This window comes from Schistocerca cancellata, chromosome 8 (assembly GCF_023864275.1).
Source record: "Schistocerca cancellata isolate TAMUIC-IGC-003103 chromosome 8, iqSchCanc2.1, whole genome shotgun sequence".
NCBI classification, from domain to species: Eukaryota; Metazoa; Arthropoda; class Insecta; order Orthoptera; family Acrididae; genus Schistocerca; species Schistocerca cancellata.
In genome coordinates, this window is record NC_064633.1 from 283,893,160 (window position 1) to 283,918,597 (window position 25,438).

The window sequence follows — 25,438 nt, forward strand, 5'->3', positions numbered from 1 at the left end:
TACATCAAGACAATGCAACAGAAGAGAGGGAAAATTAATGTTCTTATTGCTGTTGCAGTTATCTGCACATTAACTAACATGCAACCACATGACAGAGCACCATTGAGTGACATAGGTTCCATCCGTATGACATCTCTCTCCATCAAGAGCTGCATAGAAATGATTATGAGAATTGTGTAAACTTCTGTACATTGGCATTAAGAAAGCTTACTCCAGTTACATCAAGTATTTTGTTTAGTGATAAAGCCACATTTATTAATCATGGCTCGCTAAACCACCGAAACATATACTACTGATCTGTTGACAATCCCCTTGGCTTTGTCAGGTGGAACATCAGTATCCATGGAGTGTAAATATGTGGTGTGGGATAATGAGCCTATTTTTCAAAGACACAAAACTGAATGCACACAAGTACCACAGCCTCCCAATATACCATCTTCCATAGGTGCTAGGAGACATCCCTTGGGAGACTAGGAGGAAGCTGTGATACCAACATGGTGGCTATCCAGCCCATAGTGCATGAAGTTCTACACTTCATGAAGTGTTTCCAAATCATTGGATTGGATGCAGAAGACCTGTACCTCAGTTGGCCAATCACCCAGAATTGACACCTGTAGACTTTTCTATGAGAGGAAAGCTGAAAGACACTGTCTACATGGACATATCAACTACACCTGATTATAAGCACCAACATACTACAGCTGCCTGTCCAGACATCTTCACTGAAATGCTAGCATGTGTGCAGCAGTTATGCCATACTAGACTGGAAGTGTGTATTGCCACTGCCAGTGGTCATTTTGAACACAACCTATGATGGTCAGTTGTCTCGTTGCTGGTGAAAATCCATGCAACTACTTTATGCACTTGTGTTGTTCTTTAGTTTGTGCTACCACAGGCACTGTACCAGTGTCAGGGTGGGAACTTCTCAAAATATGATAACTCTTTAAATGAAGTGCACTAGAATCCCGCAACAAATACCACTGAAATACTAATACACTCCTGGAAATGGAAAAAAGAACACATTGACACCGGTGTGTCAGACCCACCATACTTGCTCCGGACACTGCGAGAGGGCTGTACAAGCAATGATCACACGCACGGCACAGTGGACACACCAGGAACCGCGGTGTTGGCCGTCGAATGGCGCTAGCTGCGCAGCATTTGTGCACCGCCGCCGTCAGTGTCAGCCAGTTTGCCGTGGCATACGGAGCTCCATCGCAGTCTTTAACACTGGTAGCATGCCGTGACAGCGTGGACGTGAACCGTATGTGCAGTTGACGGACTTTGAGCGAGTGCATATAGTGGGCATGCGGGAGGCCGGGTGGACGTACTGCCGAACTGCTCAACACGTGGGGCGTGAGGTCTCCACAGTAAATCGATGTTGTCGCCAGTGGTCGGCGGAAGGTGCACGTGCCCGTCGACATGGGACCGGACCGCAGCGACGCACGGATGCACGCCAAGACCGTAGGATCCTACGCAGTGCTGTAGGGGACCGCACCGCCACTTCCCAGCAAATTAGGGACACTGTTGCTCCTGGGGTATCGGCGAGGACCATTCGCAACCGTCTCCATGAAGCTGGGCTACGGTCCCGCACACCGTTAGGCCGTCTTCCGCTCACGCCCCAACATCGTGCAGCCTGCCTCCAGTGGTGTCGCGACAGGCGTGAATGGAGGGACGAATGGAGACGTGTCGTCTTCAGCGATGAGAGTCGCTTCTGCCTTGGTGCCAATGATGGTCGTATGCGTGTTTGGCGCCGTGCAGGTGAGCGCCACAATCAGGACTGCATACGACCGAGGCACACAGGGCCAACACCCGGCATCATGGTGTGGGGAGCCATCTCCTACACTGGCCATACATCACTGGTGATCGTCGAGGGGACACTGAATAGTGCACAGTACATCCAAACCGTCATCGAACCCATCGTTCCTAGACCGGCAAGAGAACTTGCTGTTCCAACATGACAATGCACGTCCGCATGTATCCCGTGCCACCCAACGTGCTCTAGAAGGTGTAAGTCAACTACCCTGGCCAGCAAGATCTCCGGATCTGTCCCCCATTGAGCATGTTTGGGACTGGATGAAGCGTCATCTCACGCGGTCTGCATGTCCAGCACAAACGCTGGTCCAACTGAGGCGCCAGGTGGAAATGGCATGGCAAGCCGTTCCACAGGACTACATCCAGCATCTCTACGATCGTCTCCATGCTGCGAAAGGTGGATATACACTGTACTAGTGCCGACATTGTGCATGCTCTGTTGCCTGTGGTTCTGTCAGTGTGATCATGTGATGTATCTGACCCCAGGAATGTGTCAATAAAGTTTCCCCTTCCTGGGACAATGAATTCACGGTGTTCTTATTTCAATTTCCAGGAGTGTATATCCTACTTTTAATTTGTTAACACCGAAAGTGTTGTTGCATTTAAAAATTGTGTTTGCACAAACGTAAACTTTCTAAGTATTATTACAACCTGTTTATTGGCTAACAACATGAGTCTCTGACTACCTATCCATTCTGTGAAAATCACACATCAATAACACTTTCCATGTATGCAATATTTGGGGCACTAGTTTTAGGTGATTCATCCCGTATAGGCAAGCACTCAACAAAATTCCAAAATTCACATTATTCATTGTAATTCCAAAAATATATTTTTTAGCAACCCCACCAGATATGCTAATGGGAAGAGGCAGGCATGTCAATATAATGAACATCAAGATCTGAGAAGACTGCAGCTGAACGATTTCTTTAAATTTTTCTTTCTAATGCAGCTTAAGTTTATCCATGATAAAGCATTTGTAAATCAATGAGTGTGACTGAGGCTCATGAGGTGGTACTCCATCGAAATTGGGAGATTGTAATGTAGTGTTTCATCTTGTTATGAATGCAGCTTTGTGTGTTCAGTTTAAGGTTAATACGTATTACAAAATCATTGTGACCTATCTTCTCCTTGGGAAAAGTTACTTATCAGCCAGCGAGCCAACATTATTTATAACAGTTGGAGGGATAACACCTAAATTCAAATTAGTCAAGAAATTACACTTTGTGTCTGCACCTGCTAAAATGTTTCAATGATGCAGTTCAGAAGGACCCTGTGACATAAGCAGCCCATTGATTTAACATGTGGAACATGCCCGAGTACTGGATCACAAAGCATAACACAGATGTTCACATACAGGTATTAAGACTTTTTAAAACAGAAAACTGAATGAAAAGTCCTGTAGTCCACAATAGCTGGCACAACATTCTCTGGACTCACCATGTGTTACGATGTGACATACGTGTCTGCTCAAGATCTCTAATAAAGAGAGGAACATTTAATTATTAATAACCTATTCATCCAATTACTGATTCTGGACCCTTTCCTAATGAACAACCCACAGCTGAACTTGTGTTTTTAGAGTTATTAGCTTTATTTAGAGCTATCATAGGTCTGAATCGCAGAATTAATCTCTTCGTAAAATTTTCAAGAAATAGGTGAGAATAATAAATAGACTCCTGAAGTACTTAGGGACTGTTATCCTGAATCAAATTTCAGTTGCTGTAATTCAGAGAAAAATTGATAATTTGTTTGTAATGGCAGGGGAAAAAAAAAAAAAAAAAAAGAACCCAGAGTTTCAAGCAGCTTCTTCTTTTCCTTCCTTACGGAGGTGCAAGAATACAGTGATCACCATTTTTCTATGGTTGGAAATGAAGCAGAATGTAAAACCCCTACCAGTAAATGATGTGGTCAGTTCCCCCTGTCAATGCTAGCTCCCCATAGTTCAGAACTCTCCTATTTTTTAGAAGTGTATCCCACTAAAGTGCAGTGACACCCATCCCAGTCCCATCCTGCTTGCTTGCACCAGGACTGACAGTCACCATGAAATGACATCAGAATGAACTTTCCAAGCTACTGATGTGTTGTAGCTAGTCACTGTTTACCTCTTCATTACTTTGAGCAGAATGTTGTAATGTTGTCTGTATAAAGAAGTCACCATCTTCACTCAGTGTGCACAACTATGTTGTGCCTCAGCCAAATACAGACAGTGTCAACCATGTGGTAAGGAATCACCACAGTGTCCCCCACTGTCACCTTGATTGTGATCTCACAGAATCAGGACTTCTTCTTTAGCATCACAAGATCTATTCATGTGATCTCTACCAAGCACAATACTAGTGTTGGTTTTGTTTCAACAACTTTGTATTTTTTAAGTAGATACTATTATGTTCTGGTTAATGTTTCGATCAATGTACATCATGTTTCCCTGTGTGAAGTCTGCTCTCAGCTCATGTTCGTGAGTTTCTATTAAAAGAACATAGCTGTTGTTAATCTTTAACCTATTTTTAAATACAAGTTGTAACCCTATCCGCCTCACTGAGTCTCATACTTCATCAGAGACCTCATGCAAGTAGGTATGAAGTCAATGGTTTCTACAGTTGGGGCTCAGCAGATAGTTAATTTAAATACCAGGAATTATTGTCTGTGGATCACTGCTAACTGCAGGAGGGTGATACTACAGGGCAGTATATCAAAGACACCACTTTCAGACAAGTGATACTAAATATCTGGATTTTTGCTTTCTTTGAATGCACAGTTATATTACACAGCTCAAAAGTTCTCTCTGTGTCCCTTATGCCTGTATTACCATTGTCTGATATATTCTCTTCATTATCTGGCCATTTCTCTAACAAAAAGTAAATGGTAGCAGTAAAGCTAGAATTTTTACAACACCAAGTCAGACACTGTAAATTATGCATCTTGGACTGCAGTTTTCAGGGATTGAGTAGAAAATGTAAATTCATGTGTGTGTCTGGTAAATCATATGCAGCAAGTTTAATATGTGTGTTGTGATTCACTTAGCCCTAGATAAGTAAATCAACACATTAGCTTTACGACAACCCGACCCCTCCCTGGCTGAAGCGCTGCAAACTGCATGTGGACAGGAGATATTGCGAGCTGTGCAACAAACATTTCGGCAGTTTTTGACATTTCATACATTGATCAGATTCATAGTAATACAGTGCAGTAGGTTTCCATTACCGACTCTCCAATGCTAAACCAGTTGTATCCTGCAGCAGCCAACTGGCCTTGTTCTCTTCTCAGTGGGGCTAGGCCATGCATTATTCACAGCAATAAACACTGTTTGCACTCAACCAAGAAGTTTTTCTTTGCATTCCACATGAGAATGTCCACATTATGAGGAAGGGCATTATATATGTTTATGCAGAGGTCATTTTACAGATATCTGCCACAACAAAGTGTGTATCAGACGTCATCCCCAGCCAATTTAAATTAACAACAAGCAGTGATCAGATGCTGGCACTATGGAAAAATTTTGTTACATGCAGCAGTGCAAGACATCCTGTTGACTTTCCTTTAAGGCAGTGGCATACTGGTTTAAGTCATTAACCAGTATGTTGTATCCGTCTAGTAGTAACAAGTATTTTGTATCCTTCTAGTAGTAGATTCCTCCACACACACACCAGGCAGGTTGTGTGGGTACCAGCCCCACCAAGAGGAAGCATGTAAATGACTCATCAAAACACAGGTCATTCCTTGTATGACCTAGGTTGTTTACCACAGAATTACATGTCGCCTCCACAGCATTTGGGGGCACCAGTCTCACTTGCACACAGTTTGCTTGTCACAGCGGAAAGCGCTGTCAGCAGGGCAGTATTTTGCTATGCCAGGTCATGTGCCCTTGCAGAGCTGTACGGATATCCATCCATTCCTGACTAGGCTGCTGCCCGACTATGCCCAGTGGATTATGCCCTACATCTCAAGTCAGCAGAACCAACAGTTGTCTTGCTTTATCAACAGTTCAGTTCCAGCATTACCTGTTATCAGTGCCAGCAATTTTTTCTCAGTGCTCCACACAGACAGACACAGCCCAGTTTCATCCTGGTCAACACCAGCAGCACGTCAGCCAACATATGCCAACAGCAGAGACCCAGTAACAACCCAGGTTTCCATACTGCCACCTAGCGTGACTCTATGGTTCCTTTTCGTGACATATCTCAGACATCATAATGGGAGAGATCTTTCTGTCATATGTAGTTATGTGGGTACTCATACAACGACACTGTAAGTTTCATGTTGTTACAATAGTTATTCGTTTAAAAGTGTCTTTACCATACCTCAGTACTTCAATGGGAATAAGGTAAAAGATTTTTTTCAGTGTTGTTCTAAATCCACCATTCTCCATTGTGAGGCATTTGTCTCTCTTGTGTGGGACACATGCATACGTCATTGGCAACAAGTCTGTGTCCATGTGTGTTTGGTTTAAGTACGTTGTTGTTGTTGTTGTTGTTATCAACTTCTCTCCTCTTATCTGCCATGCTTCAATGGAAAAAAGATAAAGATGCATTTTGACATTGTTGTCTCTCACAGGTTCTACATCTACATCCACCTTATGGCGTGTGGCAGAGGGGGTTTTGTGTTTCAGTGTTCTTTCAGTTTGGTTTTGGAGCTTTCAGTGTACTGGTTTGTTTGCTGGAGCAGGTTTTGTTTTCAAATTGCTGATCTTGTGCTAGTTAGTTTTGCTGGGGCAGTATTTTCCTACTCGTTTTATTCAGGCAGTCAGAGGGCAGCATTCATGATTCTTACACCTGGGTAGAGTCTTAAGTTTTTGTGGTGAGTTTCTAAATAGTTGTCTTTCTGCATAGTTCAAGCAGTTTGTTAAAGTGTGTACCAGTGTGACTCCTCATTCACACTGCTGGTCTAAGTTGTTTTCAGTGTTGCAAGTTCTAGTTTCTCATTTGCTGGCAGTGTTCTCATGCACAATTTGTGTGTTAAAAAGTACCATTATGCCTGTCTCATTGTCACAGCAACTACTGTATCAAGTCATTCGCTTGCAGGAGGAGCAAATTCAGAACTTTTAGCTGAACACTCACTCAGGTTTTGGCTACTACAGCTGTGGCTCAACACCCCGCTTCTGCATCGGCACCACTTTTTCATGTGTTCAATGCTCAGAAAGTGGACTGGGACCTGTACTGTCAACAGTTGGAGTTGCATTCTACAGCCTATGGCACCAAAGGTACTCAATGCAGTGCTCATTTTCTTGCCAGTGTGGGTGCAGAAATTTTTCATTTGTGATGTCAGTTTTTCCCCGGCTCGCACCTAGAAAACTTTTTTGTTGTACAATTTCGTTGTCAGTCACCTCTGGCCAAGCAAAGTGTGTGCCATGCCCTCAGTTAATGTCAGAGAAACTTTTTCACAATGTTCAAGTGAGCTTCTTCACAAATAGAGACCAGAGAGAGCATCCCAGCTTTTCTTGTGTGGTAAGATGAGTCACTTTCAGTCAGTTTATTTACAATGTTGTTGTCATGCCATGTGGTGCTCCGTGTCTTGTTCTCAGAGTTTTATGGCTGCAATACTGCTACTCTTGATTCAGCCCTTGCCTGTGATGCCATCAGACACTATCTCTCTTGTCAATTCTGTTGGCACTGGCCCTGTTACAGCCAGTCCTCCTCTAAGCATCATTCCTGTCAGCACAGTCCCAGTCACGGGCTGCCCTAATGTCATAACAAAACATGTCTGCAATGACCCCAGCTCTGTTGTCAGTCTACACATTGGTTGCCCTGTCCTGCCCAGCCCTCCTTTCATCACCAAGTCTGTCTGCAATAGCATCAGTCTTGTTGCCAGTTTGCCCATTGCGGCCTGCTCCTGGCTGGCCGTCAGGTCAGTGACCATCCTGTTGTCACTGCTGTCAGCTTGCCGGGCCTGTCCCAGCTGGCACTGCCATTATTGCCAGGTCTGTCTGCAAGAACATCAGTCCTCCTGTTTATCCATTCACCACTGTTGCTGTCCCAGCTAACACTCAAGCCGTAGTCAGCCTTGTACCTTCCTGCCTGAAACTTGTCACCGGGCTGGTCTGCAACATCGTCTCTCCATTCACCAGTCCTCTCGCCACCGCCCCTGTTCCACCTGGTCCTCCTTATGTTGGTAGGCCTGTCAGTGCTGACACCAACTGTCTTGTCAGTATGTTCAACACCGGTCCTTCCTCTGCCGCTAGCTCATTCATAGTCACTGGTGTCACAGCAGCCACCCACATGGCCACTTCCGCTATTGTTGCTGGCCTAATGATAGGTCTCACTGTTCATGTTCATGCCACTGATCCTATCATGTGTTCTGCCAGGCCATGGGTTGTGCCCTCTCGGCAGTTTCACCACAAGACCACTTATACCTGGCCCTTCCCCATCACCTCCTGCAATGGAGGCCAGTCACCATTCACCTACATGGACGCGGAATACTTGTTTTGTTGGGATGATTTCTTGTGTTAATTACTGGTTCAACTCTGTATTCTCATGTGCTTCACCTGAGCTTCTGCAAAGTTTTTGTATTATTCCTGTGTAGCATAAGTCACAGGTCCTACAACCCACATTCATCAGTCTTATTAGTTGTCTCTTGCATTCTTGTTCAGAGGGTATGCACTTTCCACTGTTCTTATACACTGAAGCACCAAAGAATCTGGCACAGGTGTGCGTATTCAAATACAGAGATATGTCAACAGATGGAATACGGTGCTGTGGTCGGCAATGCCAATATATGACAAGTGCCTGACACAGTTGTTAGATTGGTTACTGCTGCTACAATGGCATGTTATCAAGATTTAAGTGAGTTCACATGTGGTGCCATAGCCAATGCACAACTGATGGAACACAGAATCTCTGAGGAAATGGTAAAATGAGGATTTTCTCTTACGACCATTTCACAATTGTACCGTGAATATCAGGACTGGAGTAAAACATCAAATCTCCAGCATTGCTGTGACCAGAAAAAGATCCTGCATGTACAGGACCAAAGACATCTGAAGAGAATTGTACAACATGGCAGAAGCACAACCCTTCCACAAATTGCTGTAGATTTCAATGCTGGGCCATCAACAAGTGTCAGCGTGCGAACCATTCAATGAAACATCAGTGATATGGGCATTCGGAGCCTAAGGCCCACTTATGTACCCTAGATGACTGCACAACACAAATCTTTACGTCTCACCTGGGCCCACAAACACTGACATTGGACTGTTGATGACATGACTGGAAACATGCTGCCCAGTTGGATGAGTCTCATTTCAAATTGTATCGAGCGGATGGATGTGTACGGGTATGGGGACAACCTCATGAGCACACCGGTGTGGCCCAGCAGTTCTAGGCGCTTCAGTCTGGAACTGCGCGACCGCTACATTCGCAGGTTCAAATCCTGGTCAGCTTGGGCATGGATGTGTGTGATGTCCTTAGGTTAGTTAGATTTAAGTAGTTCTAAGTTCTAGGGGACTGATGACCTCAGATGTTAAGTCCCACAGTGCTCAGAGCCATTTGAACCATTTGAACAACCTCATGAATCCATGGACTCTGAATGTCAACAAGGAACTTTTCAAGCTGGTGGAGGCTGTTTAATGGTGTGGGGAGTGTGAAATTGGAGTAATATGGGACCCCTGATATGTGTAGGTAAGCCTAACAGGTGACACGTTCATAAGCATCCTGTCTGATCACTTGCATCCATTCATGTCCATTATGCATTCCAATGGACTTGGGCAATTCCAGTAGGACAATGTGACACCCCACATATTCAGAATTGCTACAGAGTGGCACCAGGAACACTCTTCAAAGTTTAAACTCTTCTGGTGACCCACAAACTCCCCAGACATGAACATTATTTGGCATATCTGGGATGCCTTGCAGTGTGCTGCTCAGAAGAGATCTCCACCCTCTCGTACTTTTATGGATTTATGGACAGCCCTGCAGGATTCATGGTGTCAATTCCCTACAGCACTACTTCAGACATTAGTCGAGTCCATGCCAAGTCGTGTTGCAGCACCAGTACCAGTTTCTTTGGCTGCTCAGTGTATATGCATTGTGTCTTTACACTATTCAATGTGCATGGAATGCAAGGTTCTGTTATTGTATTTTTCTGGTCATTTCATGGGCATGTTTTCCTTTTGCTGAGTGTATTCTTGATTGTTCTAGTTCAATGGACAGTCAGCTGTGGTGGTGGGCAGCCTAACACTGTGAGTATGGTATGTCTCTGAGATGGCAGTCCCATCTCTTTGTAATGGGGGAGAGATGTTGAATCCACCTGGTGGTCAATTCCTATGCACACCAGGCAGGCCATGCAGGACGTTGCCCTGTGAAGAGGATGTGTAGAAAAAGCTCTCATCAAAACTGAGATATTTTCCTTGTATGGCCTGGGCTGTTTACCACAGAGTTAAATGTCACTTCCACTGCATCTTGGGTCACCAGCCTTGCCAACAGGCACTGTGCCTGTCACAGAGAGAGTGCTTTCAGCACAGTGCTATTTTGCTGTGCCCTGTTGTGTGTCCTCGCTGTGCAATGTGGATATTCATCTGTTCCCAACTATTTAGGCACTGCCAGATTGAGCGGAGTCAGTTACAACCTACACCCCAAGTCGTCAGTCCCAGCAGTTCTGTCTGGACACATCAGTAGATCAATTCCAGCACTAACAGCTGGCAGTACCAGCAGTTTCGTCTTTCAGTTCCATGCCAGCAGAACCCACCTAGTACATCCTTGTCTGCACCAGCAGCACATTAGCCATCACACGACGACAACACCATCACAGTAATGTCCCAGATCTTCGCACCATTGCCCACCACATCTCTAGAGTTCATTGTGGTGGCAAATTGCAGTCAACATCACAGAAGGGACATTTCTGTTGTATATAGTTGTGTGAATATTCATCCATGGGAATTAAAGCTGAATTTCATTTTGTTAGTAAATTTATTATTTTAAAAGTGTCCTCAGTCACTCCTCAGTACCAGGATACTTCACAGTCTATGTACATTAGTGTCAGTGCTCTTTTGCTGAGCAAAGTGCATCCCAAATTGTGGGCACATAATCATGTGGTGTCACTTGTACGTTATATGTAACTGATGGTCACCTGTAATCAGTTGTCTTGAACATTCTTAATTTTGGTTATGCCGGATATGTAGGATGAGAACATTTTTGGCCTTTAAGAGTATTCCACCTCTGCATTTTCATTACATCATGAAGTGTACTCTACCGGCTTGTAAAACAGGTGCACCACTGTTTGAAAAAGGTCTGGAGAAGGTGGCCAAGTCCAAGATTTTGTGAAGATCACTCAATTCTATCAGCCATTAAGGATTGGGTTAAGATTGAACTAAACAGAATGAAACTATATCAGTTTTTGTCCCCTGTTTCCTACAGTCAGCAGGCTTGAGCATTAGTATTTGTTAGAAAGTCTGGGGACACTCTTCAGAGGTGTGGAGGCACTGAAAAAATCATTAGTGCACAAGTGGATATTAATTCTCATCTCCCACCTCACCCTCATCCCAGAAAACTTTTAAGAGGAAAACTCTTGTAAAACTGATCTAATGGAGGCACATTTTCAGTTGCCTTTCACTGTAGATTCTAAGAAGTTTTCAGTATCCAACAGACTGTTCCGATTGAATCAATATGAAAGGCTGCCTATTGAAACAGCTAGTGCCCCTTCATGTTCCAGAGGCTTCTTGAGCAGTTTATTGCACATATTCTGTATTGTGTGAATTATCTCAATGATATTCTGGTCATTGGTCACAGGACAGGAGAACAATGGCGCACTCTATGTCTGGTTTTCTTGCCTTTGCACAAAAAGGCATTAACTGTAACTTTTCCTAATAAGCCTTCTTTCAACCAGCAGTCACTTATTTAGGCTACACTCTTGGTGAAGACGGCATTTGGGTCACTAAAGCATATGCAGTGGTCACCCAGAACATGCCTTTGCCAAAATCCAAAAAAGATCGTTAAATTATAGTTTATAATAAAGACAAGATGGCTTCTGAATTTTGCAAATGGAATTTATTCTTGAGTGCCAGACATGCACACCTTCAAACATTTATACAGAAATGAACTATTATACTCTGTTTATTCCTCAGAGAGTATCAGACATGTATACCTTGAACAATTTCTAAGAAAAGTGAATTATTATACTCCATTTATTCCTCAGGCAGCCAGCACATCACACCTGCTAAACTGTCTCCATAAAAAGGAAGTCCCCTTTCAGTGGTCAGAAGAATGCCATCTGACTTTTCATAAATTAAAAGCAGCCCTCCAATTAGCATCCTGCTTTGTGACTTACCAGCCCCACTTATCACTGGTATTGGCAACAGATTCATTCTGACATGACATTGGGGCTGTTCCCTTTCATAAATTAAAGGATGGTATATACAGGCAAATTACATTTGAGTAAATGATGTTTATTCCAGCTAAACAACATTATTCACAAATTGAAAATGAAGAATCAGCAACCAAACTTGGGGTACATTAATTTTGTAATTTTTTTTTCTTTTTTTGTATAAGTGTGAATTTCATCTTACTGCCGACCACAAACTGCTCATCAAGTTTTGGATCTAAGGCTAAACTGCTTGAGCATATATTACATCACTTTCATTAATGGGCTCTTTATTTGACAAATTTACAGTACTCTACTCACTATTGCACTTCGGCTCATCCTGATACATATGTACTTTCTTGTCCTTCAACAGGCTAGATCCTGTACTTGATCATCAGTAGACAATTTGTTTTCAATTAGAGAGTGTAATGTAACAGAAGGAGAACCACCAGCAGACGTATACGATATCTCTCAGTAGGATACGTAATGGTACACTAACTTCATTGCAGATGCACTTACTTTCATGTATGTCTCTCTCGACTTTCACTAATCATTGTCTAATGCAATTAGGAATAATAACTGATATCCAAATTAAAATATGTTAACAGAAATTTCATAAGATGTTGATCATAGTGCAATAAGATGATGATTATGTAAACAAATGTAACTTTTATAGCCTTATGCACATAACAAAGGAACTTACTTTGTGTAAGACGACAAAATTTGAAATTGTAATTAGTGCTATTGTAGGTAATTAAAGTTTCAAGTGATGAAATTTCGTCTCGTTGTAAAAGATGCAAGAAAAATGTGAAAAATGGTGTGAAGTGCAATGAATGCTGTCTACTACTTCACTTTAGATGTGGAAAAGTTGATCCATCCCTTATAGAAGACACGAAATTGTTGACAAACTGCAAATGTGAGGAACGTAGGACAAGATCTAATGCTATAAGCCAACAGGAAGTTTACCATAGAGAATTTACAACAACAATGGACACGCTAAATAACGAAACACCATCCCAGCCCACAGTGCAAACACATTTTCGGAAAAGCAGCACAGGAAGGATTATGCCTTGACAGTCTCGTAAGGTAACAAACGACACAAAAGTGAATAGTTATCTTAATCTTTGTACCATCCCTGAATATAAGAATAGATACTCAGCTCTAACTCATGTAAACAATGACAGTGATCATCAAGTGACAGTCCAAAAAAGACATACCCCAAACAAAACTGTGATAAAACAATCTCAACAAATGAACACAAAGGTAATATGAAAAAATAAACACTATAATAACCTAAAAGTTTTCTCAGACAGTTTCGGAAGAGGGTTAGCTATAAAACTGAAAACAAATGATGCAGTAGGAAGTTTCAAAATTCAGGAACTAGTAAAACCTAATGCAAGATTAAGCCAAGTTAAGGACAGTGTTGAAGAAGAATGCAAGAATCTATCATCAAACAACTATGCAATATTTATAGGAGGTGCTAATGATGTGTATCACAATGAAACAGTTGCAGCAACAAAAGCAATGACAGAGTCACTGGGTAAGCTAACACATACCAATGTAATAGTGGCTAAAATACTTCACCGTTATGATCTAATACCAGGTGTACCGGTATGAAATGAGCATTAAGATACAAATGTGTCGAAAGGGAACATTTGTTGTGAATGAGCCTTAAATTTTTTTTTTTTTTTTGTTTGGTTGGTATGACATCTGTCAAAGATATTTAGTATACATCAAGTCATGGAACAAACAACGTCATATGTTTTCAGTGTGTTAACAATGTCAAATTTTGTACCAGAAAGTTATGATTTGGGGAAAGCATTAATTTTTTTGTTTTCATTTGAAAAAAAGTGCTGCAGAGTAGCATCAAATGCTTGTCGAGGCATATGGTGATCATGCTCTATAAGAAACAACATGCAAAAGATGGTTTCAACAGTTCAGAAATAACGATTTTGATGTAAGAAATGAAGAACGCGGAAGACCACCAAAAAAGTTCGAAGATGCCGAATTGCAAGCAATATTGGATGAAGATGATACTTTGAGTCAGAAGCAAATGGCAACAATGCTAAATGTTGCACAACAAACAATTTCTGACCATTTGAAAGCTATGGGAAAGATCCAGAAGTGTGGAAAATGGATGCCACATGAATTGAATGAAAGACAGATGGAAAACCGAAAAAACCATTTGTCAAATTTTGCTTCAAAGACATGAAAGAAAATCAATTTTGCATCGAATTGTTACTGGCAATGAAAAATGGATTTATTTTAACAATCCTAAACAGGAAAAATCATGGGTTAATCTGGGACAACCATCAACATCGAGTGCAAAACCAGATCGATTTGGCAAGAAGACAATGCTCTGTGTTTGGTGGGATCAGACAGGTGTGGTATAGCATGAGCTTCTAAAACCCGGTGAAACTATGAATACTAATCGCTACAGACAACAAATGATCAATTTGAACAACGCATTGATCGAGAAAAGACCAGAATGGGCCAGAAGAAATGACAAAGTAATGTTTTTACACGACAATGCACATGCACACGAAGGAAAACTGGTTCAGGATACAATCAAAACACTTGGCTGGGAGCTGCTACCCCACCCACCATATTCACCAGACTTGGCCCCTTTCGATGACCATTTGTTTCCATCAATGGGACACGCATTGGCTGAGGAACAATTCGATTCCTACGAAGTAGTCGAAAATTGGGTGTCTGATTGGTTTGCTTCAAAAGACGAACATTTCTATTGGCATGGTGTCCACAAATTGCCAGAAAGGTGGTCAAAATGTATAGAAATCAATGGACAGTACTTTAAATAAAATGTTTTTACTTTTCAATTCAAAATTAGTGTTTCATTTTCACAAAAACGCTCATTTCATACCAGTACACCTGGTAGAACAATCATGTGTGAACAACAAAATTAAAAAAGCCAATAACCTCTATGATTCAGTATGTAAACATTTCAAAAATGTAACAGTGATTGACATGAATGATATTTCAGACTGCTGCTGCACCACAATTATGCCCCTTAGCAAACCTTGTCACTGTAACAGAGCTTGTCATATAAGCCATGGTCAGCATCTAAATGGCTTAGGAAAGTCACTTCTAAGCAAAAAAAGAAATACTTGGGATTTTAAGAGAAAAATTACGCTCTGCTAATAAAACAATTTATAGGCTTCAGTTCAAAGATATGGTACAGGGAAACTCCCAGTAGTGGCCAAATCTAACACAAGTTGGATCTGGTCACAACAGTTTGCAAGGGACAGTAAAGATAATGCAACAGAAAAAGCAACAAGTATTCCTCCCAGTAACAAAAACGATTTAATGTTATTTCATGTTAATGTACAATCCCTAAGGCATAAGGTTAATGAGTTACAGTACTTGGCAGACAAAATTAACTGTAGCATACTGCGTATTAATGAGCATTGGTTGCATGACTTAGAAATAGATTTGTGTGTACCTTATGGCTACATATTAGCCACAAAATATTATAGAACGAATATTGCACATGGTGGAGTTGCCATCTACATAAAAGAAAACTAAAATCTGCAGCATTCAGTGATAGACCTACACAAACATTGCATTGAAGGTGTATTTGAAGTAGCAGCCATAGTATTGCATACCCAAAAAATTATCATTGTTTCTGAGTACCATACACCAGCCTCTGATGAGGAAGTTCGTATAGATAAACTAAATTCACTAATCAAATTATTCACTAAATACAAAAATCACAAAATTTTTATTGCAGGTGACTTCAATATAGATATAAGGGAAAGTAGAAAAAATGTAAATGACATGGTTAACAGCCAAAAGGCACTAAGCTGCTACTGTATAAATGAAAAACCTACTAGACTAGATGCATGCCTTGACAATGTAATTAGTAATGTAAATCAGGATCAAGTAATGCATGATGTGATTGAGTTAGAGTTATCTGATCATGACAAGATATGGGTCAGAATAGGCAGTATGAACCCAGAGAGAACTAAACAGTTAGTCACTTTCAGATATACTAAAAGAGAGCAATATTGTACAATTTAAACATGAACTGAAGGACGTAGATTGGTAAAATACACTACACAATATAAAAAGTCTTGATGAATGTTTCTCTATGTTTTTATATATAATTAAAAATGCAGTAGATAGTCACTGTCCACTTACCACAAAAAGATGCACCGCTAACAACAGAAAAAAACCTCAGCACTCTAACAAGTGGTACACTCCAGAGCTCAAGCAAATGAGGACACTGCTACTTATACTAAAAAATAATAATGATAAAAATGAGGAAGCCAGGAAACACTATGTGACCCTTAAGAAGTTTTACTAATATGAAATAAAATCAGCTAACTGTAATAAAGTAAGTGATGAATATATTGCAGGCTCAAAAAATGCCTGTCAAGCAGCTTGGAATATAATAAAAAGTGAAATCAATATGAACACACAGGAAGCCACAGTGCCTATAGATTGCAACATCCTTAACGAATATTTTATAAATTGTGCCAGCTCTCATTCTTCTTCTTCTTCTGCTTCTTCTTTTGGTAAAAATAATTCTGATAATATATCACCTGCTGTAACCCTTCTTAAACAACAAACACCAGCAACCAAGAAATTCTCTTGATCAAAAATCACCTCCTGGCACATTATCAGATCTATAAAGAAACTTAAAAACTATTACGGGCTTAGTAACAGTACTGTTAAACACATAGCCACTGCAATCTTAATGCCACTAACATATCTGACGAATCGCATACTTGAAGAAGGAGTATTCCCTGAAGGTCTGAAAATGACAGTTACACTCCCAATCTATAGGAAAGGTGACAGAAAAATTCCAAACAATTATAGACCTATATCAATAGTTCCCATTATATCAAAAGTAATAGGAAACTGCATACATATCCAAATTTACAATTATTTTGAAAGTAATAAATTATTGAGTAAGAACCAGTTTGGCTTTCGATCTGAACTATCGACAACCAAAGCAGTTGAATGCCTCCTTAGTAATATATATGAAGGATATGAAAACAAGAAACTCACTTGTGTTGCACTGTTAGATTTAACAAAAGCCTTTGACTCAGTCACACATGAAATAATGATAAAAAAACTAGAACATTACGGTGTTGTAGATAAACCATTACAATTTTTTCAATCATACTTAAGCGATAGGGTACAATTAGTAAAAACAAACTATCAAAAGTCAACACCAATGAAAGTAAAGAGAGGAATTCCACAAGGCTCAGTGCTTGGCCCTTTCCTGTTCATTGTTTACATCAATGACTTCTCAAATTATATGCCACACAACAATGTACTGTATGCTGATGATATGACACTAATACCAGATGGAGAAAATCTGCAAGATGTCATAGAATACAACAAAGTAATGACTGAAATGAGCAGTGACTGGTGCAGAGCCAACCTTTTATCAATAAACAAATTGAAAACTGAAGAAATTTGCTTCATCCTGAAACCAATTGAACAGAATACAAAAAATGTCAAGTTACTAGGTTTACATATAGATTAAAAACTTACGTAGAACAGACACACAAATTATCTATGTGGCAAACTTGTTCGAACTTTCTTTCTATTACACAAGCTGAGTCACGTTATCAGTAAAAATCTGCTAATCTCCACATACTTTGCTTTTTTCCATTCACAACTGCAATATGGGGTACTTCTTTGGGGTAACTCAGTTGGTTCAAGTACCATCTTCAAGTGGCAGAGGAAAGCATTTGGTTCATTTTAGGACTAGCACCAAGACAAAGTTGCAAAAATCATTTTAAAGAACTAAAGATAATGACACTACCTAGTATATACATTTATAATTCTTTAATATATGCTAAAGAGAACTTAAAGAACTTTAATTTATGATCTGAAGGGCATGTTCATAATACTCGGAATGATAGTAAAACAGACCTACCAAACACAAGGCTGACATTGACACAAAAGAGCCATAAACACCTTAGCTTGAAATTTTATAACAAACTCTCAAAGGCTGTGAGTGAACTATCGATGAATAACTTTAAGCAAACAATAAAAGTGTGGCTCAAATGTATGCCATATTACTCACTTGATGAGTTTCTAAACAGTGACACAAAAGAGATATGCTACATGAAACAAAAAACTGTCATACGAATTATACCTATATGTTTGTGACAGTAATGTACCAACAAAGACTTATACATGGTTATGTAAGATGTACCATAAATATACCTTGATACTACTGTATATTTAACTGTTATGATGTATTATTATTATTATTATTATTATTATTATTATTATTATTATTATTATTATTATTATTATTATTATTACTATTGTGAATGAATAATTGTTGTTTTATCAATATTACTTTAGCATGCATATCTGCTTGCCCTGCACAGGCACAATTATTGACAATAATAATTATTGTAATTTAAAAAAATGTATTGAACACACTGACGATGCCAACTGTATGGAAAATATACTGAAAGGCAAATGCTGGTGTTAGACCAAAGTGTAGGTAAGTGAGTGCAAAGCAGTCAGACGAAGGCAAAATCAGTTAGTGCAGTTGACAGTGGTGAGCCGGTAGTTGTTGGAAGTGGAAACTGTTGATAAAAGAGCAACTTGCATAACACGGATGTTGAAATTTATTAAAAAAATGTAAAAGCTCTGCCATTTTGTTTATATATTACCAAATGCAAACTGCAGGTCTTTCAATGTGAATGAAGAACTGTCATTGTCAACAATCATCAGTTGGACCAATTTATTCAAGTTATGTCTCTGAGAACTTATGTTTTGTTTCCTGCTTCAAAATTCTTAAGATACTGCAAAACACTCACTCAATTTCTTGAGAAAACTGCAGTTTTGGGACTAAAAAACTTTGTGCTCCTTTTCACAGATATGTACGAAAGACAAGCATTACAACAGCCAACAGGAGAAATTTCTCAATGAATTTCCTATAAATTCCCTGGACCTTACTACAGCATCTAGGCATGACCCACTTCTTCAATTTGTTCATGTAGGGTGGGGTGTTTTATCAAGCTCTCCAGTTCAGAATCACCTGACCTTTGCTGCTTTCTTTATCTACATCTACATCTATATAGATACTCCACAAGCCACTATATGGTGCGTCGCAGAGAGTACCCTGTACCACTACTAGCCATTTCCTTTCTTGTTCCACTTGCAGATAGAGCAAGAGAAAAACAACTATCTATATATCCCGTTATCAGGAGAAAGAAAACTGGCATTCTACACATTGGAGCATGGAATGTCAGATCCCTTAATCAGGCAGGTAGGTTAGAAACTGAAGTGGATAGGTTAAAGTTAGATGTGGTGGGAATTAGTGAAGTTTGGTGGCAGAAAGAACAAGACTTCTAGTCAGGTGCACACAGGCTTATAAATACAAATTCAGATAGAGGTAGGAGTAGGTCTAATAACAAATAAAAAGGTAGGAGCACAGGTAAGCTACTACAAACAACATAGTGAACACATTATTGCAACCAAGATAGACGTAAAGGCCACACCTACCACAGTAGTACAAATTTATATGCCAACAAGGCCCATAGATGAAGAGATTGAAGAAATATAAGATGAGATAAAAAAAATTATTCAGATAGTGAAGGGAGACGAAAATTTAATAGTCATGAGGGACTGGAATTCGATAGTAGGAGAAGGAAGAGGAGGAAAAGTAGTAAGTGAATATGGAATGCAGGAAAGGATTGAAAGAGGGAGCTACCTGGTAGAATTTTGCACAGAGCATAACTTAATCATAGATAACACTTGGTTTAAGAATCATGAAAGACAGCTGTATACATGGAAGAGGCCTGGAGACACTGGAAGGTTTCAGATAGATTACATAATGGTAAGACAGAGATTTATGAACCAAGTTTTAAATTGTGAGACATTTCCAGGGGCAGATGTGGACTATGACCACAATTTGTTCGTTATGAACTGTAGATTAAAACTGAAGAAACTACAAAAAGTTAGGAATTTAAGGAGATGGGACCTGGATAAACTGAAAGGAGCTGAGGTTGTAGAGAGTTTTCGGCAGAGTATTAGGGAACAATTGAAAAGAATGGGGGAAAGAAATACAGAAGAAGAGAAATGGGTAGCTTTGGAGGTGAAATGATGAAGGCAGCAGAGGATCAAGCAGGTAAAAAGATGAGGGCTAGTAGAAATCCTTGGGTAACAGAAGAGATAGTGAATTTAAGTGATGAAAGGAGAAAATATAAAAATGCAGTAAATGAAGCAAGCGAAAAGGAATACATATGTCTCAAAAATGAGATCGACACGAAGTGCAAAATGGCTACGCAGGGATGGCTAGAGGACAAATGTAAGGCTGTAGAGGCATATATCACTAGGGGTAAGAGATAGATACTGCCTACAGAAAAATTAAAGAGACCCTTGGAGACAAGAGAACCACCTGTATGAATATCAAGAGCTCAGAAAAAAAAAAACAGTTCTAAGCTAGGAAGGGAAAGCAGAAAGATGGAAGGAGTACTGTACATAGACAATGTATACAAGGGCGATGTAGTTGAGGACAATATTATGGAAATGGAAGCGGACATAGATGAAGAGGAAATGGGAGATATGATACTGTGTGAAGAACTTGATAGAGCACTGAAAGACCTAAGTCAAAACAAGGACCCGGGAGTAGACAACATTCCATTATAACTACTGATAGCCTTGAGAGAGACAGACATGACAAAACTTTACCATCTGGTGTGCAAGATGTATAAGACAGGTGAAATATCCTCAGACTTCAAGAAGAATGTAATAATTTCAATCCCAAAGAAAGCAGGTGTTGACAGGTGTGAAAATTACTGAGCTATCAGTTTAATAAGTCACGGCTGCAATATACTAACATAAATTCTTTACAGACGAATGGAAAAGCTGGTAGAAGGCAACCTTGGGGAAGATCAGTTTAGATTCCACAGAAATGTTGGAACACGCAAGGCAATACTGACCCTACAACTTATTTTAGAAGATAGGTTAAGGAAAGGTAAACCTATGTTTCTAGCATTTTTAGACTTAGAGAAAGCTTTTGCAGTGTTGACTGGAACACTCTCTTTCAAATTCTGAAGGTAGCAGGGATCAAATACAGAGAGCGAAAGGCTATTTACAATTTGTACAGAAACCAGATGGCAGTTGTAAGAGTCAAGGGGCATGAAAGGGAAGCGAGTGAGAGAGGGTCATAGCCTATCCCTGATTTTATTCAATCTGTATATTGAGCAAGCAATAACGGAAATAAAAGAAAAATTTGGATGAGGAATTAAAATCCATGGAGAAGAAATAAAAACTTTGAGGTTTGTGGATGACACTGTAATTCTGGCAGATACACCAAAGACCTGGAAGAGCAGTCAAATGGATGGGCAGTACCTTGAAAGGAGGCTATAAAATGAACATCAACAAAAGCAAAATGAAGATAATGGAATCTAGTCGAATTAAATGAGGTGATGCAGAGGGAATTAGGTTAGGAAATGAGACACTTAAAGTAGTAGATGAGTTTTGCTGGGGAGCAAAATAACTGATGATGGTTGAAGTAGAGAGGATATAAAATGTAGACTGGTGATGGCAAGGAAAGTGTGTCTCAAGAAGAGAAATATGTTAACATTGAATGCAGATTTAAGAGTCAGGAAGTCTTTACTGAAAGTATCTGTATGGAGTGTAGCCATATATGGAAATGAAACACAGACAATAAATAGTTTATACAAGAAGAGAATAGAAGCATTCAAAATGTGGTGCAACAGAAGAATGCTGAAGATTAGATGGTTAGATCATGTAACTAATGAGGAGGTACTGAATAGAAATGGGGGTAAAAATCATAGAGGGAGACCAAGGGATGAATACATTAAGGATGTAAGTTGCAGTAGTTACTCGGAGATGATGAGGCTTGCACAGGATAGAATAGCGTGGAGAACTGCATCAGACCAGTCTCTGGACTGGAGACCACAACAACACAACATGTTGTTTTGTAGTTCAGGCCTCTCTTGCTAGAGCTGCACATGAAAACAAAATACCCTCTGCAGCACACACTTCCAATTATTTTGTAGTGAACTTTCAACATCCCAGCTGCAGTACCAGTGGAGAAAAAAATGATTGTGAATTCCTTTCCCATCCTTCCTCATATAATCTCTCTTCAGTTGTAAATTAAATAAAATTAAAAAAAAAAAAAAATGCAAAGCGACTGGAAAGCCAATAACAAAATATCAAGGCATGCTTATAAAACACAAATCCTTTGGTTGTGAAGTTCACTTACCTGTGCTGTCCCAGTGGCTGTGTCATACGTCAGATCCAGCTGCCTGTCTCCCTTATTCAGCCTATATTTGGAACGTGTCAGATCACGCCAGTTGGAACCTGTCCGAGAGGTGAAATCTGTTACCCATGGCATAACATGGTGACAGACAGGGTCCCCATGGCGTCTACCAGCTAAATTGTTTAAGATGGTCAAATAATCAAAATTAGATAGCTGCCCTCTAATCCATTGTTCGCAATAGCTCTCTAAAGGTATTTTTTCAAGCTTTTGTTTATTGCTTTTATGGTCCAACATTTTATGGTCAGTATCAGTCTTGGGAATAAACTTGTTATGAGGGTTTGAGTATCTCTGGAAGTATTCTTGGTGCGCCCTCACTTCCTCATGAGGCCTAATATTGCTCTGTGCTGATATATCTTCTTTGAGATCATTTGCTACCAGTTCTACATTTTGAATTTTTGGACTGAACATATTTTCATTCTCTGCATCTCCAACGTTAGAAGACGGATCACAATTGATGTTATCTTCCAGTCGTGGCATTACCTGAAAGAAAATTTTTCTGAAAGAAATATTTCTTATACACCATTAATAATAATACAATGGCCATATCCCAAAACAGTATATAGGGGCAAAATATCATTATATAGAATGCTGATTTTTGTCTGCTAATTGTCAAAGCTTGAAAGCCAAGAATTTTCTGATTGTATAATGCTAACAAATAAGACTGACACAAAACAGACAGATTGACTGACTGACTGTATCTAACAATGACAAACAAATTAGTAGGCAGTGAATCTCTCTCAAGCACCCATTTTTCATTAACTGTATGCTTTGCTGAGTTACAGTGTCCAAGTCCATATTTTCATATCACCTATTACTCGGTGCTTCCTTGGTACAGTGGATAATGTTAGTTTAATTACTGAAGCTTGGAGAAGGTTCAGTAAAAATGTATGATCAGAAATGTGTTATTATGAATAGTTTTAAAAAGAGAGAAACCAATGCACATGTTTTTAAAACACCTTTAGCAAAGAATTTTCTGGCAATTTCTGCATCTGAGTTTGAAATTATCTTGGTTTTCTATTTCATCTAAACACTCTTTTATTGTCATTTCCTGTTTTCTAACTGAGATTTTGCACAATGAAAAATGTGTTAGTTCTTTGAGCATACAAATGCCCTTGGAAATTGGAAGAGCACTCAATTCCACTTTCATGAGTAATAAATGTTTAAAGTCGCTGCCCCTCTCAAGGACATCTGTTGATTGCAGAGCTCTGAAATACATTTTAATGTTAAACATAATCAAAAGATATGAATTGTTCTGTAGAAATGAGGGTTATTTCTTGAAAGCCAACGAAGACAAAACATGCTTACATAATTAGAAATATAATAAAACAGGTAATTTATATTTATTCAAACCTGTATCCAAAGATTCTCAGTTATAAGGATGTCACTTAGTGCAATTTCTCCCAGCACAAGGCCACGATCATGCATTGATCGCATTGCTTGCAATAGTTGGTAGATTATAAAAAGAGGCTTGATGTGAGATGTTCCAAGCAATGCTGGACTGAATGTAACACAGTCTTGTAGTGTGTGCTTTATGTATGGTTCCTGGATCAGTAGAAAGCATTGTGGTGTCTCCACGGCACATAGTGCTGGCAAGATATTGCAGTGAACTTCAAATGATTTCTTTCCATCTTCATTATACACATCAATAAAACCTTCATCAAGGCGAAAAATTGGGCAACCAAATGTTCGTAATATCACTTCACGCATGACTGCATCACTATCTGTAAGTGTGATTCTAGATGCATTTTTACCATCATTTGATACAGCTCCACCTGACGAGAGAGAGGAAAAAAAATCATGAGTTTTTAAGTAATGGTTCATTTATTCTTTTTTGTGTACAGGATAAGATTTTCTTCAACAATGTTTGTACATAGAATCAATGGAAATATTGAACCTGTTGGTTTCACACACCTGCTTTGACGCATGCTGTTGTCAAAGTGGCAGACAGAAACCAGTCTTCAAATTCAATGTGTGTAAAATAAGCACCAGAACTATACTGCAAGAGTTCTGTTTTGCTTTTGTTTATGTATCTTTGATATCATATGCCACATAATCATGTCAAGTGTCAAAACCTACATGCACCACAGCAACAGCACATTGTAACAATATCAGCACAAAAAGTTTAGAAACACTTGTACTACTTTAGGAACAACTTCCAGTACTGTAACTTAAGTTTAATCAGCCAGCCCGTTAAAAATAATAACTATACCACATGTGCTGCTGTATCTGACTGAAGTGTATAGATGCAAGTTACTCAACACTGGGAACTGCACAAGTTCCAAAAGTTGAGATGATATAACAAGCAACTAGTCAGAGGTCTCGCACGTGTGTGTGTGTGTGTGTGTGTGTGTGTGTGTGTGTGTGTGATTAAAATAAGTAAACACACACACACACACACACACACACACACACACACACACACACACACAGAGAGAGAGAGAGAGAGAGAGAGAGAGATGGGGGGGGGGGGGGAGAGCGAGAGAGAGAGAGAGAGAGAGAGAGAGAGAGAGAGAGAGAGAGAGAGAGAGAGAGAGAGGGGGGGGGGGGGGGGGAAGAGAGAGGCCTGTTTTGCACATTCAGTGAAAATCACTCCCATTTTCACTCATACAATAAGACTATCCTGCAAATTTGAAAAAAGCTGCAGACACAGTTATTGTTTTATAACCTTTCTAAAACCTAGACATAGTGACTAAACAGCCCGAACAACTCAGGAAAGTGCAGCTGGCTGATTGCCTTAAAAAATCAGGATGAGCTAGCCACACCGATAACACAAACACATTGCACCATAATAATATAATGTTTCACAGAACAGAAGGCAAACCTAATGGTGAATCAGCCTCAGCCCTTTTGTTTAAATATAAAATTAAATCTCTTACACTTTTGATGCACAGAAATGTGTGAACCACAAGCTCTACACATTGTTAGTCCTCTACCTGCAGTATGAGGCCAAGGGTCAGTACTGTACTGAGTCCCACCTGCTAACGGGTGAATGAAAAGAACTTGTCTTGCCTAAGTGGTCAAAATGGTGCTCAAAATGGCCACCAG

General features: G+C 39.8%; 1 protein-coding gene across 1 annotated transcript in view; it reads right to left on the reverse strand.

The window, feature by feature from the left end:
- The window catches only part of LOC126095516 (WD repeat-containing protein 81), a 308,162-nt gene that overhangs the window by 269,377 nt on the left and 13,347 nt on the right, over positions 1–25,438 (reverse strand). The window contains exons 4-5 of the mRNA XM_049910301.1: positions 23,744–24,165; positions 22,337–22,873 (exon numbers count right to left, since the gene is read on the reverse strand). Of these exons, the coding sequence (XP_049766258.1) occupies positions 22,337–22,873; positions 23,744–24,165 (959 nt within the window). The remainder of the gene's footprint in view (positions 1–22,336; positions 22,874–23,743; positions 24,166–25,438) is intronic.